This window comes from Ictalurus punctatus, chromosome 23, assembly GCF_001660625.3.
Source record: "Ictalurus punctatus breed USDA103 chromosome 23, Coco_2.0, whole genome shotgun sequence".
NCBI lineage: Eukaryota > Metazoa > Chordata > Actinopteri > Siluriformes > Ictaluridae > Ictalurus > Ictalurus punctatus.
The window spans coordinates 20,423,369-20,440,868 of NC_030438.2; the positions used below are offsets into that span (position 1 = coordinate 20,423,369).

At 46.1% G+C, this 17,500-nt stretch overlaps 2 protein-coding genes across 7 annotated transcripts in view; both read left to right on the forward strand.

Annotated features, from left to right (window-relative positions):
* The window catches only part of pkdc (protein kinase-like domain containing), a 1,992-nt gene extending 353 nt beyond the window's left edge, over positions 1-1,639 (forward strand). Inside the window, exon 2 of one of the 3 annotated variants that reach the window (XM_017453051.3) lies at positions 1-1,639. This exon is cut by the window's left edge and continues 30 nt beyond it. In XM_017453051.3, coding sequence (XP_017308540.1) covers positions 34-1,008 — 975 coding nt within the window. In that variant the 5' untranslated portion in view covers positions 1-33 and the 3' untranslated portion in view covers positions 1,009-1,639. The other 2 variants (XM_017453053.3, XM_017453052.3) reach the window with 2 other exon arrangements.
* A 1,874-nt stretch (positions 1,640-3,513) lies between these two features.
* Positions 3,514-17,500, forward strand: part of slc4a7 (solute carrier family 4 member 7) — a 26,787-nt gene continuing 12,800 nt past the window's right edge. Inside the window, exons 1-7 of one of the 4 annotated variants that reach the window (XR_008393310.1) lie at positions 3,514-3,672; positions 9,822-9,903; positions 14,701-14,844; positions 15,057-15,195; positions 15,301-15,461; positions 15,550-15,699; positions 16,310-16,666. Coding sequence is in view for 3 of the 4 variants with exons in the window: in XM_053674915.1 (XP_053530890.1) it covers positions 3,628-3,672; positions 9,822-9,903; positions 14,701-14,844; positions 15,057-15,195; positions 15,301-15,461; positions 15,550-15,699; positions 16,310-16,666 (1,078 nt within the window). In the remaining variant the exon portion in view is untranslated. Of the gene's footprint in view, positions 3,673-6,431; positions 6,867-9,821; positions 9,904-14,700; positions 14,845-15,056; positions 15,196-15,300; positions 15,462-15,549; positions 15,739-16,309; positions 16,667-17,500 lie in introns of those variants that run through there. The other 3 variants (XM_053674915.1, XM_053674916.1, XM_053674917.1) reach the window with 3 other exon arrangements.

Below are 17,500 nucleotides of genomic sequence, written 5' to 3' on the forward strand. Positions count from 1 at the left end.
GTAAAACTCGGCGTCCTGGTGTTTCCTGTCAGGATGAAGCAGGAGTATCAGGATCTGATCCTACAGGCCACGTCGGCGGAGCGTCTGCGTATGGGCCGTAAGATCCAGACTCTTTGGAGCGGTTACGGTCAGATCGTACGTGTTCACCTGCAGGGCTGCGAGCGCTCCTCGGTCGTCGTCAAACACGTCATGTTTCCTAAAGAGTCCCGGGACACCGATGTCTCTCACCGCCGCAAGGTCCGGTCCTATCAGGTGGAAACGCACTGGTACAAAAACTACAGCACCAATGAGCACTGTCGTATCCCACGATGCCTTGCGGCGCAGTCGTTCGGCGAGGAGCAGCTGATGGTGCTGGAGGATCTGGACGCGGCCGGCTTCCCGGAGAGGAGGACGAGCGTAAGGGATGGCGAGATAAAAGCCTGTCTGCGCTGGCTCGGTAACTTCCACGGGCTTTTCCTTGGAGTCCCAGCGCGCGGTCTGTGGCCCGTGGGGACGTACTGGCACTTAGAGACGCGTCCTGATGAGCTGGAGGCCATGACGGACCTGAAGCTGAAAGCAACCGCGCCGGAGATCGACGCCGTCCTGAACAGCTGCCGCTTTAAAACCATCTTACACGGAGACGCCAAACTGGCCAACTTCTGCTTCTCCAAAGACGGCTCCCGCGTGGCTGCCGTGGACTTCCAGTACGTGGGCGGCGGCTGCGGCATGAAGGACGTCATCTACTTCCTGGGGAGCTGCCTGGATGAGCGCGAGTGCGAGAAAAGAGCTCCTGATTATCTGGACTTTTATTTTTCCGAGCTGAAAGGTACCGTGCCGGAGAAGGAGAAGAAGAACTTCTCCGAGCTGGAGGACGAGTGGAGAGGCATGTTCGCCTTCGCATGGACCGATTTTCACCGCTTCCTCCTCGGCTGGATGCCCGGACACCACAAGGTGAACCGCTACAGCAAGCGGCTCACGCAGGAAGTGCTGAACAAACTGGCAGAGAACTCGGATGGAGCGAAGAGCTGACTCGCATCAGACTTTCATCAGACTCACATCAGTCTCGCATCAGACTCACACCAGTCTCGCATCAGACTCACACCAGTCTCGCATCAGACACACATTAGACTCGCATCAGACTCACATCAGTCTCGCATCAGACTCACATCAGACTCACATTAGACTCGCACCAGACTCACATTAGACTCGCACCGGACTCACATTAGTCTCGCATCAGACTCACAGCAGTCTCGCATCAGACTCACATCAGTCTCGCATCAGACTCACATTAGACTCGCATCAGACTCACATTAGTCTCGTATCAGTCCATCATCACATCACTAATCACACACCGATATTACGCTGTGTGTTCTGATTGGCTGAGAGTCAGGGTGAGGGGTGTGGTCTACACTGATCTGTCAGGAAGCTGTTTACTCCAGACAGTTTGTTGATGATAAACACGTGATTATATTATAAACACGTGATTAAAGAGAGCGAGTGATGGACTTCTCACCTCTCCGTCTCTCTGTGTGACTCTGTAAAGCTCCGTGAGCTCGGGGTTTTAACTTAACTCGTATCCACACAAAGCTGATAATCAGAGTTTTATTTCTCACACAGTTTTTAAATTCCTCGGTAATAAAGATGTTTTTATTTGATTAAAGAGGAAAGTGTGTCAGTGTTTATTCAGTAGCAGCGAAATGTCCACGTCGGACTTTAACGTAATAACGAAACTGAATTCAAATAACTTCACCGGTTCACACGTCCTCACTGACACTGCAGGGGCTCTCTCTGTGTGTGTGTGTGTGTGTGTGTGTGTGTGTAACGTGAGAGTGAAACTGGATTAAATGTCCCGCAGTGTGAAATAAAGCTGTTAAGAGTCTAAGCTCACCTCTAACCCAATGTTCCACATGGGAAAAACACAAATCTACTACATAATACAGCACACACACACACACACACACGCACACACACACACGCACATGCATGCACGAGCACACACACACACACACACACATCACTGATGCACAGATTGTAGAAAACTAGAGTTTTAGAGCAACACAAAATATAGGACTGGATCTCACACACACACCATGACATACACACACTTTATATTATTTTAATTTCTCTACTTCTTTTCTCATTTTTACACTTTTTAAATAAAATATTATTTTCTGTCACTTCTATTATTTATTTCATGATGATGATGATGATGATGATGATTTTCAGGCATGGTGTAAAGAGTGTAATCGAGACTGGACACTAACACACACCAGGAGTTTGGATGAAATCAGAAATAAAGGAAATTAAAAGTTTACATTAAAAACTAGAGGACGTTGTACTCTCTGTAAAACAGGATGAATCTCTAATCCTAAAGGAGTATTTGGTTGGTCCCACTGAGAGAACCCTAAGAGTTCTATATAGAACCCTGTAGAACCCTACAACAGTGTTCCCTCTGCACGGGGTTCCACACAGAACTGTTTAAAGAACTGCATAAAGCCTTCATTTCATCTGGCCTGTCTGTCTCTGTCTCCCTGTCTGTCTCTGTCTCCCTGTCTGTCTGTCTCCCTGTCTGTCTCTGTCTGTCTCTGTCTCTGTCTGTCTCTGTCTGTCTCCCTGTCTGTTTCTGTCTGTCTCCCTGTCTGTCTCTGTCTGTGTCTGTCTCTGTCTGTCTCTCTGTCTGTTTCTGTCTGTCTCTGTCTCTCTCCCTGTCTTTGTCTGTCTCTCTGTCTGTTTCTGTCTGTCTCTCTGCTTGTTTCTGTGTGTCTGTCTTTATTTTTATTTTTATTCCTGTGATTCTCTCCACACACACAGAGAAATAAATCTGTGAATAATATAACATGATCTGTGGAAAATATTTATCATGAATCATTTTTCTCTTCAAAAGGAAAAATTAAACTGTCATAACAGCCTCCTGCTGTTGTCTCTGTCAATCTCTCTCTCTCTCTCTCTCTCTCTCACACACACACACACACACAGAAAGAGCGAGAGAGAGGGAGAGAGAGAGAGAAAGAGGGAGAGAGAGAGAGAAAGGGGGAGAGGGAGAGAGAAAGGGGGAGAGGGAGCGAGGGAGAGAGAGCGAGAGAGAGGGATAGAGAGAGAGAAAGAGAAAGAAGGAGAGGTCATTGTTTTCAGGGGAATTCTCTCCGGTTAGGAAACACTGTATAATACTGATTAGATATCATGTTGATTAAAAAAACAGCATTTTCATTCTTTAAATATTTATAGTTTATATCTTTTAAAGATATATATAATATTGTGTTCTGTTCCGATTTAAGATGTGAGAGAAATATCATTAATAATAATAATAATAATAATAATAATAAAATATTCGTATATTTATTACACTTATTCACCGTTTCCTGCTTTCAGCCGCTGCTTACTTCAAAGCCCCTCCCCCTCATTAATATGCACACCCTCACGCGACGTCACAAAGGAACGCTCGCGGGCCCCAGAGACCTACCGCGTGCGAGCGAACGGCCAACCGGGCTGTCACTCATGCAGAGGGGGCGTGGCTTGGCTCTGCCACATAAATAGCGACGTCTGCTGAACGAAAAGGGGGAAAAACGAGGAGCGAGTCAAAATTAGCGTATTCAAATCAGGTGAGAGAGACAGGGACGGAAGAAAGAAGTGTGCCTCACATCCGAACAAATGGAGGAAGAGCGAGGCGAGCAGATGAAACCTCTGCTAACTACAGTAAGCGCTTCATTAACTTCTTCTGAGGTGTTTCGGGGAGTTAGCCGCGAGCGCGCGCTGTTTTGTGACAGGGACCGACTCCCGAGCTGGAGTAATTATAGCATCGTTTTAGTTTCAAAAGATGAGAAAATGTGCTCATGGTGATGGTTGTGTTGCTGACAAGTTGAAGTTGAGTTGTTCAGAGGGGACGGTGTGAGAGAGAGAGAGAGAGAGAGAGAGAGAGAGAGAGGGGAAGAACACGATGAAGATGAACACGCTACACATCTCCAAACCTCTTACTATCTTTCTGTACTTTGTAGTATGTTAAAGTAGTACGCGGCCACACTGCGCATGCGCACGGCGTCTGAGCATGCGCAGTGCAGGCTGTGTTGTGGTTTGAAGCCGCGTTACTAACGACGCTATAACGGGGAACAAACGGGATGTGAAATGATGTTTTAATTCTGTTTGCTGGTTGCAGATGTGTGTTGTGGGTTTTCCTCCTGGACAGATGTTGTGGAGATGTTTAGTGAGTCTGTTACCGTGTTAGTGAGCGATAAGGAGTTGATATTTTAGGGATGAATCGGTGGGCTTGTTGTTGTTTACGTGCACGACATTAATGCACTATTTATTTATAAAGTCTCAGTATAATGTCAGTAACTGCTGTGTAATAACGCAGATTGACGGAGAAATGTTCAGCTTTTCTGACCAGTTTGCAATAAATATTGCAAAATAAACCAGTTAAGCGTTTCATTTGACTCACCCTCATATTTCACACTCCATGTGAAAGTTTATAAACTACACTATATGTCCAAAAGTATGTGCACCCCTGATCACTGCATGTAGAGCATCCCAGTCCAGATTTCTTCCCCCTTGCTGTTATAACGCGCTCCAGTCTTCTGGGAAGGATTTCCACTTGGGCCTCTTGGTTCCAGAGAAGGGAAACTGTACAGCTTCAGCGTACTGAGGCGTTCTGTACAGCAGTGCAGTACAGTACACACTGCTGCAGATATTGTGGAAACAGTTTGGGGAAGAAGCACACATGGGTGTGAGGGTCAGGGGTGCACATACTTTAGGCCGTATAGTATAAAAGTGGTGACTTGGTGAATTCGCTGTTTCTCTGTGTAACACACTGTAGTTCACCAGTTCTGTATTAAACTGCTTTTTAATGAGGATTAAACGTGTGTGTTTGGTGTTAGACATCTCAGGAGTCACAAACACTGCTGAGGAAATGTTACATTTTGTTTGTGTTGTGTTTAATGTAGTGTGACATGAGGGTGTGTGTGTGTGTGTGTGTGCGCGCGCGAGAGAGAGAGAGAGAGAGAGAGAGAGAGAGAGAGAGAGAGAGAGAGATCTCGATCAAACAGCACCGATGTTTTGTACACAGAGGGATTCAGCAGCGGGATGTGGGCTGTCTGTCTCCGTCTATCTGTCTCTCTGCCTGTTTCTGTCTGTCTCTCGCGCTGTCTGTCTCTCGGTCTCTCCTCATCTGTCTGTCTCTCGGTCTCTCCTCATCTGTCTGGCTGTGTGTGAACGTGAGCAGGGTCAGTGTGGTGATGGAAGGGGGATTTGTGGGGGATTTGTGTGTGTGTGTGTGTGTGTGTGTGTGTGTGTGTGTGTGTGTGTGTGTGTGTGTGTGTGTGTGGTTGGGGGGGTCAGTGCTGTGTGTAAATGTGCAGAGTGTAAAAATCCTCCTCACATTGAGACTCTGCTCATCATGAAAAGCAGCAGGAAGATGATGTCATCACCGAGCGCCGGCCAAAGCCACTCTCCCCTCATCATCATTATTCAGTGTGTTTACTGATCCACTCCATCAGCTCCCCCTCACAGAGACGCTTCTGCTGCACTCAGCCTTCTGCTTTCTGTTCTCTTACACACACATCACACACCGACATTACACTGATACACAGCTGCAGGAAACAACAAACTCACACACACACACACACACACACACACACACACACACACACTCATACACGTGTGTGTATATATACACACATCACACACAAACATTACACTGATACACAGCTTCAGGAAACAACACACTCACACACGCACACTCATACACATGTATATACACACATCACAAAATATATATAATCTCACAAACATAAACATACACACACACGGAGGGAGAGAGAAAGAGACAGACAGGCAGACAGACAGCTGAATGATATTTGCTAAGACTCTTCAGTGTTATTCAGAAATAAAATAATAATAATAATAATAATAATAATAATAATAAAGCAGTTTTATGCTTGTTTTTATTAAATGAACAGAATCCAGTGTCTTCACTGCACCTTATAATTCATAACAGTTTTCAGATTAAAATAAGATTCTCTTTACATTTAATTCAGTGCAAAATATAAACACCAAAAAGAAGTAATCTCTTTATATTAACAGTGAATTTTAAAAATGTTTATTATATTTATATAATAAACTGTGGACATTTGTATCGTAGGCTTTTATTAAATTAGCATTTAGAGCATGTCATAATTCCTATAAAGCTTGTGTGAGTGTGCGAGTGAGTGTGTGCGGGTGAGTGTGCGAGAGTGAGACCTCACGGTGTTACAGGAAGTGTGAGACTCACTGCTGCTATTTTCAGGATGAAGCGTTATTGGTGTAACAGTAGATTCTGAGCGATGACGTCATTCAAGCAGACACGTTTTAAATCATCCAGCTGTTGTTCCCACGTGTGTACTCTCTCTCTCACTCACACACACACACACACACACACACACACACACACACACACACACACACACACACACAGAGCAATCAGACATAACATTAAATATGGTATCTGGCACAGAGCCGTCAGCAGCAGATCCTTTAAGTCCTGTAAGTTGTGAGGTGGGGCCTCCGTGGATTGGACTTGTTTGTCCGGAACCTTCCATAGACGCTGGATCGGATTGAGATCTGGGGAATTTGGAGGTTGAGTCAATACCTTCAACTCTTTGTCATGTTCCTGAACAGTGTGTGCGGTGTGTCAGGGAGCGTTATCCTGCTGAAAGAGGACACTGATATTAGGGAACACCGTTACCATGAAGGGGTGTACTCGGGCTGCAGCGGTGTTTAGGTAGGTGGTACGTGTTAAAGTGACATCCACATGAATACAGGACCCGAGGTTTCCCAGCAGAACATTGCCCAGAGCATCACACTGCCTCCACCAGCTCGCCTTCTTCCCATAGTGCATCCTGGTGCCGTCTCTTCTCCAGGTAAGCGACACACACACACACACACACACACACACACACACACACACACACACACCTGGCCTCCACATGTTGCAAAAGAAAACGTGATTCATCAGACCAGGCCACCTTCTTCCATTACTCCATGGTCCAGTTCTGATGCTCACGTGCCCATTAAAGGAGTTTCGGTGGTGCACAGGGAGTCAGCATGGTTACTTTGACCGCTCTGCAGCTACACAGATCCATACACAACAAGCATGAACTTTTTCAGCAATTTGTGCTGCAGTAGATCTTCTGTGGGATCGGACCAGATGGGCTAGCCTTCTCTCCCCACACAGGAGAGCCTTGGGAGCCCATGACCCTGTTGCTGGTTCACCGATTGTCCTTCCTTGGACCACTTTTGGTAGGTACTAATCACTGCATACCAGGAACACCCCACAACACTTGCCGTTTTGGAGAAGCTCTGATCCAGACGTCTAGACATCACAATTTGGCCCTTGTCAGAGTCACGCAGATCCTTACACTTGCCCATTTTTCCTGCTTCCAATGTTCCATATTCTAAATCTTCACACTGAGAAAACAGATGCATTTAAGTTGGGATTTGAACTCGGGGATAGATGTGATGCTGAGACGAGTCAGAGGGAGTGAATTCCAGATGTTGGTGCTACTGAAAGACCTGCCACCCATAGTGGAGAGACAAGATGTATGGACAGGGAGCATATATTTGAACCTAGCAGTAGAATTGGCAGATAAACCCATGAGGAGAGTGCTGCAGTGGTCAAGATGTGAGGAAATAAAAGCTTGAACCAGTGTTTCAGTGTCTTTATGGTTAATGAAGAGACGGAGGTGAGGAATGAGTCGCAGGTGAAGGAATCCAGTTTTAGAAACAGAGTTTATGTGAGATTCAAAGGTGATGGAGGGATCAGAGATGATGCCTGAATATTTGACAGTGCTGGACGGTTTAATGAGCGTGCTGGCAATGTCACAGGTAAGGTCGTAGAGGATATTTGTAGTAAGAGTTGGTGTTCTGGTAACAATGATCTCAGTTTTAATTCATTGATGCACACTGATAGTGGACCGGTCTGGAGAGCGGGAGAAGATCTACAAGCTGTGTAGAGTTGAAGGTCATCAGTATAACAGCGGTGACCGACACCGTGACGGTGAACCCGTTGACCCGAAGGCAGTGTATATATAGTGAACAGTAGAGGTCCAGGCACCGATCCCTGAGGGACACCTCATTTCAGAGATACAGCAGGCGACTGATAATCCTGCATAGAAATGTAGAACTGTCTGTCTGTGAGATAAGAAGTGAGACAGGAAAGAGCAGCACCCGTGACACAGATATCCACCAGACGGGAGAGAGTAAACCATGAGAGACGATATCAAAAGCAGAACTAAGATGGAGTAATAGAAGGATAGAAAGAGAAGCGGAGTCACTAGAGAGTAGCAGGTCATTGATGACCCTTACGAGGACAGTTTCGGTACCGTGTAGAGGACGGAAGACAGACTGAAAGGGGTCGAAGAGGTTATTTTGAGCAAGGAAAGATAGGAGCTGCGAGGCAACAGTACGTTCCAATATTTAGGAAATGACCTGTTAATAATAATAATAATAATAATAATAATAATAATAATAATAATAGGCAAATGTATATACACACACAACTCTCTCTCTCTCTCTCTCTCTCTCTCTCTCTCTCTGTGTTCTCTCTCTCTCTCTCTCTCTCTCTCTCTCTCTCTCTCTCTCTCTCTCTCTCTCTCTCTCTCTGAGATATAAATAACTGCTATATTTAGGTCTTTGCTATTGAAGTGCCTGGTCTCACACACACAGGAAACTCTTTCTGTTCAGTACAGCAGTGTGTGTGGTCATACAGGTGATTCTCGTGTGTGTGTGTGTGTGTGTGTGTGTGTGTGTTTATTCACTCACTGTGTGTCTCAGCAGTGATGCAGGATTTCTGGGGTGATGATGTGAGACACATACGGGGGTTGCCTATTTTCTCTGTACGTTTCTCACGGTGTGTGTGTGTGTGTGTGTGAGAGCGTGAAAGTGCACGCAAGACTGCGTGCGCGAGTGTTCTGTGTTTGCCCTTTGGGGTGAAAGCCGATACCCCAGCCCTGAGGAAGTCTGGGACAGTGGCCATGTTTGAATGGGAGCAGGAGTGACCGGTCTAACTGCATGTCTGAGGCGTGCAGGCTTTTCCTCTTTCCTCAGCAGGTGTTAATCTTCACCTGGAGCTTTAATTATCTGCCCGTTTACGCAGAAGCCTGTATTAATTGTGATTAGGAAAAAAAATACGACTCGATTTTATATTCCGTCAGTTGTCATATGAGAGGAATGAAATGATTAAATGAATAAATCTTAAATAAAACCGTGAGCGTCAGTTTGCACTTTTTCATTTCATTTCCTTTAATAAGCTCTAAACTTCTCACACTGTTTAAGGTGTGTTAAGCTCCATCCTCTCAATGTTTATTGGTTAACCAATCACAGTCCTCTAAAAGGAATAGTATAGGTACATTTCGGATGTCCCACGTGGCGTTCCTGAGTATGTAGTGTCCGAATGGGACGGGAATGATGATCATTTCAGAGCATGCAGTGCTGACTCACTCATGCTGGTTTAGAGGTGTGTGTGTGTGTGTGTGTGTGTGTGTGTGTGTGTCACATCCTCTAAAGCAGGAGCTGAGAAGTGAGAAACGGAAACAAGGAAACCCGTTCAAGAAATGAGACGCAGGCTCATACTGTCTGCTGACAAATTACACCTGTTTCTTGTTTTGCACTTTCCTTATTTGGTCGTTACTTCCTGTTCAGGTCACTACTCATTCTCTCGTGACTGGTTCCTTGGTATTCTGGCTTCCTTCTTTAAACCGGTCTGATTTCCTGAGAAGTCTGTTATAAACACAGTACACACACACTGTCATGGTTTATTCTTTTGCAAGTGTTCATCTCTCTCTCTCTCTCTCTCTCTCTCTCTCTCTTTTTCTCAGGGTAATGATGATGAAGCCGTAGTGGACATGGGGAAGACGAGCTCCACCATCCACACTAACTTTGAGAAGGAGGAGCTTGAAAGTAAGCCACACCCCCTCACACACTAGCCTAACATGTTTTCTGAACTATTCTGGCTTTGTATTGAACACTTTGTGGTTTAGGACGCAGCCGGTGACCGTGTTTTAATAAAGGTTTATTGACCCATTTTGCCTGCGGCTGTGTCCCAAACCACCATACCAACCAGACCAACTCCCGAGTGCGATAAAACTGTTCTTCACTTGTACTAAGTTAGCACTGTTTAGACAAACTATTCAGCGCATTAAAATGTGGTTTGGGACGCAGCCGATCCCATGACAACGTTAGCAAGTGTGTGCTCTGGTCTCTTCATGGCTCCATCCTAAATTTCCAAAACAATTCTGTCAGTGATGTCAGCCTCAGTACATGCATGTTAATAAGTGCTACTATATGTGCTGTGGACGTGCCCTAGTTACTATGGCAACCGCCTGTGGCTGTGTCCTAAACTAGACTCCACTGTACTATATAAGCTGAAGTTCTACACCACATCACCCCACAGTTACACCACACACGTACATTCGTGTTTAAGCGTACCACTTTGACTAAATATTTAGTGCATTCGTGGGGCAATTAGTTACGTGCGGCGCTTATTGATGATGTCATTACACTGCTCACTGGATGTTTTATGAAACGTGCAGGAACAGAATGAGTGTGCTGGTGTTAATGCTGGCAGAGCCCATGAGCTGACTCCTCTCTCCCTCTTTCTCTCTCTCAAACACACACACACACACACACAGGGAGCTTTAATAGCATTAAGCAGGATTAGTCCATGTTTCCAGATCACACTAATTAAACAGGAGCGGTTACACTCCCCTCTACACTGAGCTTTATTTAAACCCATTTATTACACACATCCCAAAAAACATTCTCATCGTGTTCCCGTTACAGGACCGTAAACACGCACCGCCAGATCAGAGTGTTCTGACGGAACACTGCCGCTGTCTGAGTGCAGTTCTGTTTAAAAAGTTGTGGAGAGAATTTCTGAGTGAACAGAAAAGTAAGTGTTTTAAACCCGAATATAAATCTGTGTGAGTCTGTGGGTGCTGCAGTGGTGCGCACTCCTCCTGTTCCCTAACTAGGGATGTTGCGTAAAGTTGTGTGTGTGTGTGCTCAGGTGTGTAACAGGGTTAAATCCCGGGTGTGATCATCTGATCCGATGTGGCTGATTACAGCTTCACGTGCGCAGAGATGACGGGCGATTTCCTCATCACGTTATACCGTCACGTGCCTCCTGACTCAGTCGATTACTCGATTATAAGAGTTAACCAGTAGATCATTAAGTGTAGCATAATCACGTCTCATTACTATACTGCAGTGTGTGTGTGTGTGTGTGTGTGTGTGTGTGTGTGTGTGTGTGGGGTGTTTTATTAAAGAACACCACATCATACTCTTTAACAGCTGCTTATGTTTATAGCTGCCAGAACACGAGTGCGAACAGGAACTAACTTGTTTCACTGAACATTCAATGTAACTATAAACGGATAAAAAGCGTGATGTCGTTCATTAATAAATGAAACGTTGTAGATCTCTGTGGAGAGGGAGGAATAGAAGACTGGAGAGGGAGCAGGTTATAGGAAAATAATCCAGTTCTGGTGACGAGTCCCTCCTGCATCACACCACCGCACCGCTCAGGGGGAGAGGAGTGATCGGGTCGCGTCGAGGGTGCAATCAGATTAAAAACCACCGCTCGTTAGAGTTTTTAATCCTAATGCACACCTTTCACCCTCGCACCTCACCACTGCTGCCTCCGGCTGCCTGCTGCTTTCTTCCTCTTATTTTCTCACTTAGATATCAGTTATATCCAGCGCTCAATTTGTTCCTGTTGTAGTTTTTTTTTTCTCGGTTGGTTTTGGAGCGAAGCCATGTTTTTGTATTTTTTTTTTTTTTTTTTTTGTGTTTAAAAAACAAACAAACATTTATGTGCTGTATTGGAGCTGTAACTGACCTCTGCCCCGGGGGGCGCTCTCCACTGCAGTCTGTTTATTTTACTCCACATCCCCGTCTCCTCCACACTTCCTCCTGCACCCATGCTGCTCTTTACTCTGTCTGTGTGTGTGTATGTGTGTGTGTGTGTGTGTGTGTGTGTGTGTATGTGTGTATGTGTGTGTGTGTATGTGTGTATGTGTGTATGTGTGTGTATGTGTGTGTATGTGTGTGTATGTGTGTGTATGTGTGTGTATGTGTGTGTATGTGTGTGTATGTGTGTGTATGTGTGTATGTGTGTGTATGTGTGTGTATGTGTGTGTATGTGTGTATGTGTGTGTATGTGTGTGTATGTGTGTATGTGTGTATGTGTGTGTGTGTGTGTGTGTGTGTGTGTGTGTGAGAGAGTAATGTAGTGTTAGTGTAAAATATTTTGCACAGAGACGGTAATCAGTGCAGTGTGGTGTTCAGTTTCTCGGAAAACTTTCCCACAGCTAAAGCACACACACACACACACACACACACACACACACACACACACACACACACACACACACACACACACACACACACACACACAGAAGGCGAGAGACGGCTTATTAGGGATTGAGAGGATTGAATTAAAGGTGCCCTTTGTTGGTTATTAAAACTGATTTGACTCGGTGTCACAGCGTTCCTGCTTCTTACATCACGCTTTGAGCTAAATTACTTAAAATAATAATAAAGTCTGAGTAACGGTGCTCCGAGGAAAAGAGCAGGAACATTTCAGCTCGACTTTAAACCAGAAAAATCAGTGTGCGTTCTGCACAGGTGCGATCCCTACTGTAACACATCCTGGTGTAGCTCATCAGCTCATTAACACACCCTTCATAAGCACACACACACACACACACACACACACACACACACACACACACACTCACTATCAGGATGGTCCGAGTTTGTTATTGATGGTGGCGTCTGTAATAAAATGGGCGTCTGATAAAACATTCCTGTGAACAAACCCAGCGTGATCAGAAAGCGTGTTCCTCTCACGCCGGGCCGCTGAGGCACGCCTGGTCACATGATCACGTCATGGCTCAGACGTTTATCTACAGGACACAACAGTCATGATATTGTGTCCGATATAAAGGAGGCTTTTATCCCCGTCATTGTCGTCGTCATCATCATCATCTTTATTCCCGCTGCTGACGTCCTGCTGCTTTCATTTACATTTTATTTACATATTTGATGTTTTATCAGCAGACGGAATAGAGTCTGTAAAGTTTATAAAACATACAGCCCATAAACGTTGAGGGAGATATTATTACAGCGGTGTATGACGGTGTGCATGAGATCAAAGTGCAGACTTTCAGCTTTAATTTACGTCCAGATCGGGTGAACGGTGTAGGAACTACAGCACTGTGTGTATCCGGCTCCTCCCCCTTTTAAAGGACCAAAAGTAAACGGACATGACTAACGATCATAAATTAAATGTTTTGTTTTTTTTAGTTTTTTTCTTTACTTGGTTACGAATCAACAGCGGTCAGTGACTTCCTGACGTCTGGAACCCACACACATCAGCAGACGCTGGGTTTCCTCCATGCTGAAGCTCTGCCAGGTCTTTACTGCAGCGGTCTTCACTTCCTGCTTGTCCTCGTTCTTCAGTTTTAGCTTCAGCAAGTGAAACGCAGCTCCGCTGGATTCAAGCCAGGTGGAATGACCTGCACTGTGAAGCTCCATCCTGTGCGTTTTGAAACATGTCTGAATGTGAGCAGATATTCATCCTTTAAATACAACAGAACCGGTTCTGCTGGCAGCCGGACCACGCCCACGCCATACGATGAGGTGGCACGCTTCCGATCATCAGCAGTTCCTTCCCTTCTCCATTCTCTTCCCATCATTCTGCTGCAAGTTGATCTTCACCTCGTGTGCTCTTTACTTTTAAGGATGTATTAAATAGATTTAATTGAATGATTTAGAATAAAACATCTGTGTGTAAAATTCCAGTCTGGATTAGTGCCCAGTGGGAAACAGTCTGAGATTTGTGCAGGAAGTTTCTCAGGTGTGGAGAGAAACGGACACTGCGATCAGGATGGAAATCAAATCACGCTCACACCTGTGGAGGATGGAGTTTCCCCGGAGTCTAAAGAACAACCTTGATCCCATCCTAGCAGGGAATTAGTGGCCTAGCACGCGTTTTAACCTCAGGAGGGGGTTTAACACACACCTCCACACACCCCAGCGCATGATAACGCACCATTATGGAGGATAAAGTGTGTGTGTTGGAGCGCATTACTGCAGATTAGTGTGTCTTCATACTACTGCTGTGTTTTCCACTCTCGTGTGTCCTGATGAAACCTGTCTGATTCAGCTCTGCATGAAGGAGAGAAGCGCCGTGGTGCTGCTACCCGGCCGTGGTGCTGCTACCCGGCCGTGGTGCTGCTACCCGGCCGTGGTGCTGCTACCCGGCCGTGGTGCTGCTACCCGGCCGTGGTGCTGCTACCCGGCCGTGGTGTTTGTTGTTATTAATGTTTTCTATTCATACCAATTACATTCCATTTCCATTGCTCAGTCTGAAAGGTGACGTAAGGGGATTTCTGACTCTGATGCTGCTGCGTTTTGGCTAGGCCGTATGTTCACCATGTTTATGAGGAAATTCCTAATAAACATCTTCATTGAGTCGTAAAATGTTGATGTTCTGCAGTGGTTCTGTCTTGCTACCGCTTTTTTTATACTATTGCTGTGTTTTTATTGGCATCATTGGATGTTCTCCACATTCCAATGTCCACATTTCCCCGACTGCCTAGCAGCGGTGTTCTCGACCCGTGAGCGCATCGTGTCACTTCACGTTTAGACGCATGGAGAGATTTATCTATTTTGTGTACGTTGTGTTGTTAGGTCACAGAGCCGTGTATGTCGGGGTCCACGTCCCTTTGGGGCGACAAAGCAGGAGACGGCATCGACATCGAGGACACAGACACCACCGCAAACGGAGAGACAGAGGCTCGGAGCGCGAGGACGGACGAGAGTCCCCCACAAACGGTAACACACTCTCACTATCTCTCTCTCTCTCTCTCTCTCTCTCTCTCCCGTGTGCACACACACACACAAACACACAATGTACCTAATGACCTAGTGTGGTTTTTTTTTTTTTTTTTTTTTTTTTGACGGTCACTCCTATTATTGCCTAATTTAGTGCACTAAATAGTGAACATGATTCTCTAGGGAGTAACATTGGCCTTCCTCTTCCTCAGACACTCCTTCTCAGCGGGTTCAGTTTATTCTGGGCACTGAGGATGATGATGAAGAGCACATTCCCCATGACCTGTTCACCGAGCTGGATGAGCTGCACTTCCTCAATGGAGAGATGTACGAGTGGAAGGAGATGGCCAGGTACACACACACACACACACACACACACACACACGCAATAACCAGTATCACGCACACTCATATATGTATTTGTGTGTGTGTGTGTGTGTGTGTGTGTGCGCACAGGTGGCTGAAGTTTGAGGAGGACGTGGAGGATGGAGGTGAGAGGTGGAGTAAGCCGTATGTAGCCACTCTCTCGCTCCACAGCCTGTTCGAGCTCCGCAGCTGCATCATGAACGGCACCGTGCTGCTCGACATGAGGGCGAACACCATCGACGAGATCGCAGGTACGTGTTTCACGTGTAGCTTCGTTCGCCTCGGTGCCGCTCGGTGTGTGAGAGTTTGTGTGTTTCTTTTCCTGTGCTTTGGGTTCAGACATGATCATCGACAGCATGGTGGCGTCACAGCAGCTGGACGAGTCTCTGATGGAGAAGGTTCGGGAGGCCGTGCTGAAGCGACATCATCACCAGAGCGAGAAGAAGCTGAGCAACCGCATCCCGCTCGTGCGCTCCTTCGCTGATATAGGCAAGAAACACTCGGACCCGCACTTACTTGACCGAAACGGTGAGACACACGCACGCACACACGTTCACCCCTCATTGTAAAAATATCATTACACACAGAGCCTCGCTCCCAAAACATACAGGTTTAACTGTTCTCACTCGGACCATCTACTTCCTGTCCACTCAAACAACAAACACAAGCGGTAAACAATGGGGACGTGTGTGTGTGTGTGTGTGTGTGTGTGTGTGTGTGTGTGTGTGTGCGTGCGTGTTGACTTGCACGCGTGTGTGTGTGCTGACTTTTGTGTGTATGTACATTATGTATGTGTGTGTGCACGCGTGTGTGTTTGCTTGCATGTGTGTGTGCTGATTTCTGTGTGTGTGTGTGTGTGTGTGTGCTGATTTCTGTGTGTGTGTGTGTGTGTGTGTGTGTGTGTGTGTGTGTGTGTGTGTGCTGATTTTTGCATGTGTGTGCACGCGTATCATATTTCTGCACGTGACCCCGCCACTATTTAATTTGATTTCACTCCACTGCATTTTCCTTCATGTGCATGACTAAACTCCGCCTAGTCTTCCTTCATTCTGTTCATCTTTTATTCATCCTCATCTTCCTCTTTTGCTCTGCCCTAAAGGGGAGGGGCTCTCCGCCTCCCGCCTCTCACTTAGGAGACTCTCCTCCCTCCCCCAGACCTGCTGGGCGTCCCGAGACTCTCGTGGCTCCTTCGTGCTCAACTTTCTGCAGCCACAGTTGAGCCCAGCCCCTTCTATGAACACCACACAGGCCACGCCCCCTACCTCCCGCCCCACCTCCTCACGGGTGCCTGAGCTGCTCGTGTGTGGTGGACAGATGGACAACATCCCGCAGGTAGTGCTGTTCCCACCTGAGGAGGAGGAGGAGTCTCAGTTTTGTGACTCTGCCCACTGTGAGGCGGAGGGGGTGGTGGCTGGCCCCGCCCAGAACTTCCTGCTCCTGGCCCCGCCTTTAGAAGGCAAATATTATCCAGTGTTTAGCATGGGATTTCTCTCTCACTGTCTCTCTCTGTCTCTCTGTCACTGTCTCACTCACTGTCTGTCTCCGTCACGCTGCCTATTTATCTGTCTCACTGTTTGTCTCTCTTAGATTCTCTCTCATTCTCACTGTCTCTCTCTCTCTCTATCTCTCTCCATCTCTCTATCTCTCTCATTCTTATCTTTTTGTAGTTATTTTTCCCCTCTGATGTTTTCAGTCTTATGTTTCATTTTTTTGTCTAGTTCAGATGTAATCAGGTGCCAATTTTGTACTGTGTGGGGTGTGTGTGTGTGTGTGTGTGTGTGTGTGTGTGGGGATCATTGTTTGTTTACGTTATCACACTGACTATGTACACACAGTCTCAGTGGGCAGATAACGCTACACCAGTGGGGCTTCCTCTCCCTGTCTGTCTCTCCCTGTCTGTCTGTCTTTCAGTTCAGTAGTGCTTTATTGGCATGAATGTTTAAATCACATTGTTGGAGTTTTAAACACTGTATCACACACTCCTGCCCTGTTACAGTCAGTGAGACACTGAAGCTGTATTACGCCTTTGAGTTTGTACAAAAAAAATAATTTAAAAAAAGCTTGTTAATGAGAGACAGCAGACATAAAACACACACACACCCACAGGTCTGGTTGCGTCTTGCTGTGTGATGTCTCCTCGTCTGTGACTGATCCGTGTACACACTGTTTCCCCCGTCAGGTGTTTGAGTTATTTGATGTTTTACTCAAAGTGTCTCTTCTTTTGACTCGGACTGAATGATGTGTTTTATACAGCACTGAGGGATTATTAACACACTGAGTGTGGAACATA